We start from the raw sequence: 10,717 nt of genomic DNA, 5'->3' as shown, positions 1-10,717 counted from the left end.
ACATCTTTGGCTGTTGTAGGAAAGATGCATTGTTAAAACACTTGTACGCCGAAGTTCCATCGCTATCGGAAAACCGGGCCCTGGGCGATCCATATCGCGGTAAATTGACTGAATTGTCACGATAGCGATAAATAAAACGTTAAGTTTATACCATGAACGTGCACCACAGTTATTTATTTTACCCTTAAACTTGTACTACTACATTGAATGTTGTAGCTATCAATTTCTCCGTTAACAATCAAAATGATTTAATTTCTAACATCTCATTTCTCTAGTAGGGCCCTAAAGTTTATTTATAATAATAAACGATATCAGCAAAATGTCCACAATAATTGTTCTGTTTGGTCGGTGTCGATAATTTTAGGTAACATTTTAGGTTTCCCTCAGTGTGTGCTCACACAGAGAGGCCAGGGCACATGGCACTTGGAGTGCGTTTGGTTGTTTTGTTTCTGTTGTGTATTGAAAAGTTGCTTTATTACATGTGGTGTCCAGCAGTAACACGCGTAACAAGCTGTACTGTACTGTTCTGTTTATCCTGACTACAGTGCAGCTCCTTTCCTATGAGCTCATGGATAGGACTCTGTCTGTCTGTCCCCATAGAGGGGCTGTCCGGTTCAGTCCAACCCAATAGGCCATTACCTGACTGCTGTGTTTACACAGGCAGACAAATTATGTTCTTTTTGCCTGTAATTAGTATTTTGAACAATCGGATTAGATCTTTCGCTAATAATTGCCCAGAAGATGAGAATTGGGATGCCTGTGTAAACACAGCCTGTGGGTCTGGGTGCATTTTGTGTGATCTCTGTCTCTATGTAGGGCTTGATCAATGACTTGAAAGATTCAGAGTGTAACTACTTATTTTGCTAAGTCAATTAGTCAGTAGCAGATTGTACTCTTTCTATTATCAAAGTGGGATGCAGATTTTGTCAGTTCCTTTGTGAATGTGTCTCTCAGCGATTTGTCACTGTGTTGTAGAGAACAGAGTCTGCTACTGGAGGAATCGGCGGCACCTTATAACAAGACCCACAAACAAACCGAGATCTATTCTTGCTCTAGATGTGACAGTAGCCTGTCCAAGATCGGTTTGAACTTACAGTAAACTCTGTTGGCTAATGTGAGCTTAAACTGTCCATCCTCATCTGCTGTGAAGTGTGTCTCTCTCTTATAATGACTACTGAATTGAATAGACTTTATTATCTACTTTCCAGTTTTATCCTGTTTAACCTACCTGTGTTTTCATCTGTCCAGTTTCAGAATTGAGGAAGCATTTTGAAGGCTTCAGCCAAAGCACTAGCTGTGACTCGGAAATGAACAGGTACAACTGAGACATTCGTGATGGATGAGAACGTGTGTGTGTGTCACTGTGCGTGTGTGTCACTGTGCGTGTGTGTCACTGTGCGTGTGTGTCACTGTGCGTGTGTCACTGTGTGTGTGTCACTGTGTGTGTCACTGTGTGTGTCACTGTGTGTGTGTCACTGTGTGTGTGTCACTGTGTCTGTGTGTGTGTCAGTGTGTCTGTGTGTCAGTGTGTCTGTGTGTCAGTGTGTGTGTGTGTGTGTGTGTGTCTGTGTGTCAGTGTGTGTGTGTGTGTCTGTGTGTCAGTGTGTGTGTGTGTGTCTGTGTGTGTGTTTGTGTGTGTCACTGTGTGTGTGTGTTGTGTGTGTCACTGTGTGTGTTTGTGTGTGTCACTGTGTGTGTATTTGACTCTGTCTGATTGTGTAGGAAGGAGAGGTTTGCCCGGCGGTTGGAGGGCATAGAGAGCGAAGTGCATCCTGCCATATTACCCAGCTGCCCAGGCCTGGTGACCAATCAGCTGGTAGAGGAAGACATGCCCCGTTACACACACGCCTCGGACACCTGTGACCCCTGTGTTGGTGAGGACACACACACTACACAGAGTACCCTTTGTCAGTGAGGACAAGGACACCTAGGCACAACAGAATACAGTCACCCACTCACTAAACTTGTACCTGGAGTTCCTACATGGCTGCATCAGCTACCTACGCAACCCACAGAATGACAGCACTAGAGCATAATCAGAGCTCCATATACCATATAAATAAAGAGACCTGACCCATGCTTTTTAATATGAATTTGGTCAATATTTGCTTACAGTATTAAGTCATTTGCAAGATATACATTGACATCATGCATTATATATTACTTGCGTAGTGTTTTAGTCCATACATAATGTAATAGTCTGAAGCAACAATGGTCTCTCCCTCTATCCCCAGTCACAGTACAACGTTACAGTAAGGAGGACATGGAGAGTCCAGAGATGATGACCCATCAGCTGGTCACTGCTCCAGAGAGGCAGTCTAGAGCCCGGTGCAGACCTGAGGAACAGACCCAGACCGTCCTCACCGAACCCACAGACCCCGCTGGTTCCGACCTGGACTCTAAGGTGGAGCGGATCGCTCGCTACAAGGCAGAAAGGCGTCGCCAGTTGGCCGAGCGCTATGGTATCTCGCTGGACCAAGAGCCAGACACCACTGTCACTGACCACTTCTCTTCCCGATACGGTGCCTCCTGTGGACTCAAGGAGTTGGCTTCTTCCTCTGAGAGGCAACAGGGCTACACACACCCAGAAACACGCTGCAGGGCAGAGTCTGTGGGGGATGAACACTCCTACACATCCAGTAGATCCAGGGTGGGTAGAGTGGCCCCCCACCACAGGGCTACGGCAAGCCTGGCCAGGGGCGACCCAGGGTTGACTCATTCACAGAGAGGGAGAGGGTGGAGAACCTGGAGAACCAGCGTAGGGCGGCTCAGCAGGAGAGGAACATCAACCTGGAGAACCAGCGCAGGGCGGCTCAGCAGGAGAGGAACATCAAAGCCCCCGAGCCGCAGCCGCCATCTTCCTCCACCTACATGGATGTGACGTCGTCGACCTCTGCCAAAGTGCCCGTTGCTAAGCACAACACCATCATGGGGTTGCCCCCCAGCTCACCCAAGACTGGCCGGAAGTCCTTGCTGCCCTCCCCCAAACAGAAGGTGTCCCCTGGGGACCTGTTCATAGAGCAACAGGCCCACAACATCCTCAGCAGACAGGGGTGAGTGGCCCTACCTCCTACACTATGTCTAGATCTGCTTCGCTCTTTCTCTGTCCCCTTACTGTAAACATAACAGATGGAGAGAAAGAGAGTCTCTGTATCTCCCTCACACACCCACCCACACACACACACTGCGTCTCCTAGATGCCTTTAACAGAACTACAGTGCCTGTGCTCGCTCCAGCCCAGAGCCTGTCCCCCTCTCTGACCCCGGCCCTATGTTTGGGGGCGTGTGTGTGAATGTGTGTTAGCGTGTGCGTAAGGAGATGCTCCTGTGTGTCTGGTTTTTAATGTCCTCCTATGGAAGGATGGGTGGGCTGCGTTTGGGACTGGAAGATGACACATTATCCATTAGGCTTGCAGCACACTCATCGCTCGCCCCCTCACAAAGTCGTCCTCTTGGCAGGAACATTGACTGTGTCCCAAATGGCACCCTATTCCCTATATAATGCACTACTTTTGACCACCACACATTATTTCAAACCACAATCTGAACCCAGAGCTGTTGTCTGGAGTGGAATTAAAGTGCAGCGCAGGCAGGCTGTCAGTCCAAAAGGGTTCAAACAGACACGCAGCTCGGACTGAGAGGACTTAATTCTGAACTGACCTCAGATCAGGCATTGATGTTAGTGCATGACTTTCATGTTTAACAGCAACCTGTATTGTTAAGATGATACATTAGACTAGATAAAAGGAGTTGCTTTGGTGATTTAGTTTAAGTCAAAATTATATTAAGAATCTACTATAATTGCACAGTTGCTATCAGACTAGAGCGGTGTTCGAATCCTCACACTAACCGCCCTAACCATACTATTTGTGGCGTGATTTAAGTATGTAGTATGCTTATTGGTCAAAGCATGGATATGGTTAGTAAGCCAAAAGTTCCCGGATGTCATACTAAATTTGCCAAAATTTGTAGTATACACGCAGTGGACACTATTTCCGTACTTTAGGGCCCATAATGCAATTCTTCAGGAAATGGGCGTGGCTTCACATCGTTTTTAGATTTGAAGGAAATGGCGGAAAATATGCAGCCAAAGTACGACGAGAGCAGATACAAATTCATTGCTTTAACGAATCATGACAAATGTTAAGAAAATGTTAAACAATGTAATTAAGCAATGACTTTTCAAATAAGTTACCTTACACGTTATGTTGGCTGACAATTTGTTAGCTACACTGTCCTTACGAACCACATAGCATATCATTATAGCAGTATGTACCGGTATGTTAGTTGGCTAATAAAACATCAAACTTGCCAGTATATATTAACTATAGGCTGTCTAATTGCTAACTATCCAATGGTTTATCGACTTGATTATTCTTGTCGTTCTTAGCTAAATGGTATCGTCATTGTGCGTTCTCAATGGACATTCGGGTGCTTTCATAAATAAGCTCTGGCTATCTAATCTATTTCAGAGCACTTTCGTCTGAGTGTACCAGAGCGCAATAAATTTACTAGCGCTCAACACCCGTTGAATATGGCCGGTGTCTGTAAATGTTGGCAAAAAACGTAATTAAATTGTTGCCAGCAGCACATAACTTCCTAACTGGCTCTGCTAGGGCGAGTAAAATGATCAGAGTGGTCTCATTTGTGTCTGGAAGTAACTAGCAAGCTAGCCAACGTTAGTTTAGGTGCTTGACTGCAGTTGTATGGTCAGAATGCTCGAATCACCCTACTCCTCAGCCCGAGTGTCCAGTGTTTTATTTATTTATTTCACCTTTATTTAACCAGGTAGGCAAGTTGAGAACAAGTTCTCATTTACAATTGCGACCTGGCCAAGATAAAGCAAAGCAGTTCGACAGATACAACGACACAGAGTTACACATGGAGTAAAACAAACATACATACAGTCAATAATACAGTATAAACAAGTCTATATACGATGTGAGCAAATGAGGTGAGAAGGGAGGTAAAGGCAAAAAAAGGCCATGGTGGCAAAGTAAATACAATATAGCAAGTAGAACACTGGAATGGTAGTTTTGCAATGGAAGAATGTGCAAAGTAGAAATAAAAATAATGGGGTGCAAAGGAGCAAAATTAATTAATTAAATACAGTTGGGAAAGAGGTAGTTGTTTGGGCTAAATTATAGGTGGGCTATGTACAGGTGCAGTAATCTGTGAGCTGCTCTGACAGTTGGTGCTTAAAGCTAGTGAGGGAGATGTGTTTCCAGTTTCAGATCTTTTTGTAGTTCGTTCCAGTCATTGGCAGCAGAGAACTGGAAGGAGAGGCGGCCAAAGAAAGAATTGGTTTTGGGGGTGACTAGAGATATACCTGCTGGAGCGTGTGCTACAGGTGGGAGATGCTATGGTGACCAGCGAGCTGAGATAAGGGGGGACTTTACCTGGCAGGGTCTTGTAGATGACATGGAGCCAGTGGGTTTGGCGACGAGTTTGAAGCGAGGGCCAGCCAACGACAGCGTACAGGTCGCAATGGTGGGTAGTATATGGGGCTTTGGTGACAAAACGGATTGCACTGTGATAGACTGCATCCAATTTGTTGAGTAGGGTATTGGAGGCTATTTTTTAAATGACATCGCCAAAATCGAGGATTGGTAGGATGGTCAGTTTTACAAGGGTATGTTTGGCAGCATGAGTGGAGGATGCTTTGTTGCGAAATAGGAAGCCAATTCTAGATTTACATTTTGGATTGGAGATGTTTGATATGGGTCTGGAAGGAGAGTTTACAGTCTAACCAGACACCTAAGTATTTGTAGTTGTCCATGTATTCTAAGTCAGAGCCGTCCAGAGTAGTGATGTTGGACAGGCGGGTAGGTGCAGGTAGCGATCGGTTGAAGAGCATGCATTTAGTTTTACTTGTATTTAAGAGCAATTGGAGGCCACGGATGGAGAGTTGTATGGCATTGAAGCTTGCCTGGAGGGTTGTTAACACAGTGTCCAAAGAAGGGCCGGAAGTATACAGAATGGTGTCGTCTGCGTAGAGGTGGATCAGAGACTCACCAGCAGCAAGAGCGACCTCATTGATGTATACAGAGAAGAGAGTCGGTCCAAGAATTGAACCCTGTGGCACCCCCATAGAGACTGCCAGAGGTCCGGACAGCAGACCCTCCGATTTGACACACTGAACTCTATCAGAGAAGTAGTTGGTGAACCAGGCGAGGCAATCATTTGAGAAACCAAGGCTGTCGAGTCTGCCGATGAGGATGTGGTGATTGACAGAGTCGAAAGCCTTGGCCAGATCAATGAATACGGCTGCACAGTAATGTTTCTTATCGATTGCGGTTAAGATATTGTTTCGGACCTTGAGCGTGAATGAGGTGCACCCATGACCAGCTCTGAAACCAGATTGCATAGCAGAGAAGGTATGGTGAGATTCGAAATGGTCGGTAATCTGTTTGTTGACTTTGCTTTCGAAGACCTTAGAAAGGCATGGTAGGATATATATAGGTCTGTAGCAGTTTGGGTCAAGAGTGTCCCCCCCTTTGAAGAGGGGGATGACCGCAGCTACTTTCCAATCTTTGGGAATCTCAGACGACACGAAAGAGAGGTTGAACAGGCTAGTAAATAGGGGTGGCAACAATTTCGGCAGATAATTTTAGAAAGAAAGGGTCCAGGTTGTCTAGCCCGGCTGATTTGTAGGGGTCTAGATTTAGCAGCTCTTTCATAACATCAGCTGAATTGATTTGGGAGAAGGAGAAATGGGGAAGGCTTGGGCGAGTTGCTGTTGGGGGTGCAGTGCTGTTGACCGGGGTAGGAGTAGCCAGGTGGAAAGCATGGCCAGCCGTAGAAAAATGCTTATTGAAATTCTCAATTATGGTGGATTTATCAGTGGTGACGGTGTTTCCTATCTTCAGTGCAGTGGGCAGCTGGGAGGAGGTGTTCTTATTCTCCATGGACTTTACAGTGTCCCAGAACTTTTTTTGAGTTAGTGTTGCAGGAAGCAAATTTCTGCTTGAATAAGCTAGCCTTGGCTTTTCTAACTGCCTGTGTATAATGGTTTCTAGCTTCCCTGAACAGCTGCATATCACGGGGGCTGTTCGATGCTAATGCAGAACGCCATAGGATGTTTTTGTGTTGGTTAATGGCAGTCAGGTCTGGGGAGAACCAAGGGCTATATCTGTTCCTAGTTCTAAATTTCTTGAATGGGGAATGTTTATTTAAGATGGTTAGGAAGGCATTTAAAAAAAATATCCAGGCATCCTCTACTGACGGGATGAGATCAATATCCTCCCAGGATACCCCGGCCAGGTCGATTAGAAAGGCCTGCTCGCTGAAGTGTTTCAGGGAGCGTTTTACAGTGATGAGTGGAGGTCGTTTGACCGCTGACCCATTACGGATGCAGGCAATGAGGCAGTGATCGTTGCTGAGATCTTGGTTGAAGACAGCAGAGGTGTATTAAGAGGGGAAGTTGGTTAGGATGATATCTATGAGGGTGCCTGTGTTTAAGGCTCTGGGGAGGTACCTGGTAGGTTCATTGATAATTTGTGTGAGATTGAGGGCATCAAGTTTAGATTGTAGGATGGCTGGGGTGTTAAGCATGTTCCAGTTTAGGTCGCCTCGCAGCTCAAGCTCTGAAGTGTGCGCTCCCAGAGCGAGACGCTCTGAATTTACAATCTGACAACACAAGCACTCTGGCACTCCAAATTGAGTTTAATAACACCCCTGAAGTCGTAAAATGTCTAACTAGTCATTTTTATGCTAACAAGCTAACAAAAGGTTGCATAGCAACAGCATCAACTTCCGGTAGACCGGCGAAGAGCTAGTACGCTCAACTGAAAGGATATTGTTCATGTACAGTATACTAAAATGAACCATTAGTATGCCGTTTATACTCATTAAGTGTGTAGCATACAGTATGTTAGTATGGGTTTTCGAACACAGCTTATGACTGAGCCAAAGTCACCCAAAGCCCTTTATTTCAGGCGGTGAAACTGTACTGGTGTCATGTTCTAAAAAATGGCACTGTCAATGTTAGATATCCTCACCAAATAGTTAAGGAATTCTTCATTTGGCATTCACAGTCCTGGCCAATGCAGTTCGGTGTCCGAAGGCATTGCATTTTCCAATGTTTTTTCCAGTGCTCTTCATACTCCTCCCCTCCAGTCTTTTAACAGCCAGCTCTTGGCCTTGCTGTACCCTGCAGGTAGTAAATGTGTACTCACTAAGGGGGGCATTTATATTCCACATCCCACCAGGCATTACTCTTTCCCTCATCTGTCTCTGTGTCGGTCTCTCTGTGTCTGTCGCTCTCTCTCGCTGTCTCTGTCTCTCACTCTCGGGTTTCAAAACTTAGCAGCAGCTGTGTTGCGTTAACCATCAGAAGAGGTGTTGGGTTACGGGGTGCACTGTGTGACTCCTCGGTCAGAACTATGACAGCATACAGAGACACAGCTGGGGCTGATGAAGGCCAGCAACACCATGCCAAACCGCCAGCCTGGAGAAAGAGTTTAGGGTTTAGGTCATGGAGCAGAGGGCTAGCTGTCTATCACTCACTAGCTCTCTTTTTTTTCCTTATCCTCTTTCTTTCACTCTGTCATTTATTTTCTTAAATTTTTTTCACCACATTTTCCTCCCTGATTTCGTCATATCGAATTGGTAGTTACAGTTTGTCCAGTCGCTGCAACTCCCGTATGGAGAGCCGTGCGTCCTCCAAAACACAACCCTGCCAAGCGGCACTGCTTCTTGGAACAATGCACGCTTAACCCGGAAGCCAGCCGCACCAATGTGTCGGAGGAAACACCATACACCTGGTAACCGTGATAGCATGCATGCGCCAGGCCCACCACAGGAGTCGCTCGAGCGCGATGGAACAAGGACATCCCGGCCAAACTCTCCCCTAACCCGGACGACGCTGGGCCAATTGCGCGTCGCCTCATGGGTCTCCCGGTCATGGCGGGCGGCAACACAGCCCCGTATCAAACCAGGATCTTTAGTAACACAGCAAGCACTGCGATGATATAGCGTTTTTTAGCTCTGAGTCTCTACTTTTTGTCCAATGTAAAAAATAAAATAAAAAATCTGATTTTGATACATAGGACCGAGCCAGTAGATCACATATCGTCCCGCGACACCCTACTTCCTTCCTTTTGTTCTCCTCTACAGAAAGACCTATGACTAGTTATTTAAATATCTCTCCTTTCTGCATAGAATAGATAGAAGTCTCAATCCGGTACAGCCCTCTATACTAGGAAGTTATGGCTCTGGATATCGGTAAGACCGATAAGGAAGGACATATACTATGTATATGTCCGGACTACACAGGGATTTTTTAAATTCCTTTTTTAGGACCAAATCATGCACGTGCAGTGTTTACAAAAGGCAGTTTCTTACTCTACGGCAACTGAGTTGGGAAGGACGCCTCTATCTTTGTAGTGCCTCAGTGTATAAATACACCATCCAAACTTCACCTTGCTCAAAGGGATATTCATTCTTCTTTTTTTAAATATATATATATCTTCTAAGTGGTGCCCTTCTTTGCAAGGCATTGGAAAACCTTGGACTGGTTGAATATGTGCTTGAAATTCGCTACTTGACTGAGGGGTAGTTTTTCAAAAATGTTAATCAATATTATTGCACACAGAGTGAGTCCATGTATAGTATGTACAGTACACTGTGTGCAATGCAATACATGCTGCTGTTTTGTGTTATCATTACATTTACATTTAAGTCATTTAGCAGACGCTCTTATCCAGAGCGACTTACAAATTGGTGCATTCACCTTATGACATCCAGTGGAACAGCCACTTTATGTCTGTATTACAGGAGGATGGTGGCACCTTAATTGGGGAGGACGGGCTCATGGTAATGGCTGGAGAGGAATCAGTGGAATGGTATCAAACACATGGTTTGATGCCGTTCCATTGGCTCCGTTCCAGCCATTATTATGAGCCGTTCTCCCTTCAGCAGCCTCCACTGGTCTGACTCTGTATGGTCCTATTATTTTCATAAAACCCAACCCCATAAACCCCAATTCATTGTTCATTTTGATTAATGTTCCTGGAGAGGATTTGTTTCATATTTCATCGTTTGTTGACATTTCTCCAAATACCAGTATCATAACAGAGCGTGCACTAAACTACTAGAGAATGGGATATCCATTGAAGTACCAGGCAGATGTATGGTCGTTTTTGGTCAAGTTCAATATGAAGTCAATCGTGTGTGTGTGTGCTAAAAGTGAAACGCTGGGCAGTCTAGCCGCAAGCCACGCACTCACCCAGTGTGCGTCCAAAATTACACCCTATTCCCTATATTGTGCACTGCTTTTGACCAGAGCTCCACAGGAGTAATGCACTACATGGGAATAATAGTGCCATTTTGGACATGCCCAAGTGTGTCGCTGACTCACTGCATCTCCCGTCCCATTGGTACAGCCCGGAAGTGAAACCACCCAGCGATTGGTTCCTCCAGACTGATTCGGCAGGCAACACCCAGTCCCTTATCAACTGGCCCTCCAGGTACAGTGGGTGTCTGACCCCCCCCCCCCTCCACATGCCCATCTCTTAACCTACCTTAACCTATCCCATCATGGCATTGTCACATCTGACCTCACCCCCCATCAACATAGTGTTGCCGAGGTCTCATTTTATTGACCAAATTCTCACCCTTCCCACCTCCATTCAGGTTGTCCAATGACTGCAGATGTTTCTATCTCAATGACTTATAGATATGTAGAGTTACCTACAGTAAGTGCTCTATTGAGGTAC

General features: G+C 45.6%; 1 protein-coding gene across 1 annotated transcript in view; it reads left to right on the top strand.

Annotated features, from left to right (window-relative positions):
* Window positions 1-2,263: 2,263 nt before the first annotated feature.
* LOC124038988 (supervillin-like) overlaps window positions 2,264-10,717 on the top strand; it is a 106,277-nt gene continuing 97,823 nt past the window's right edge. The window contains exons 1-3 of the mRNA XM_046354888.1: window positions 2,264-2,611; window positions 2,677-3,053; window positions 10,385-10,468. Coding sequence (XP_046210844.1) covers window positions 2,264-2,611; window positions 2,677-3,053; window positions 10,385-10,468 — 809 coding nt within the window. The remainder of the gene's footprint in view (window positions 2,612-2,676; window positions 3,054-10,384; window positions 10,469-10,717) is intronic.

Source organism: Oncorhynchus gorbuscha, linkage group LG07 (genome assembly GCF_021184085.1).
Source record: "Oncorhynchus gorbuscha isolate QuinsamMale2020 ecotype Even-year linkage group LG07, OgorEven_v1.0, whole genome shotgun sequence".
NCBI lineage: Eukaryota > Metazoa > Chordata > Actinopteri > Salmoniformes > Salmonidae > Oncorhynchus > Oncorhynchus gorbuscha.
This window is presented reverse-complemented; position numbering and strand designations above follow the sequence as displayed.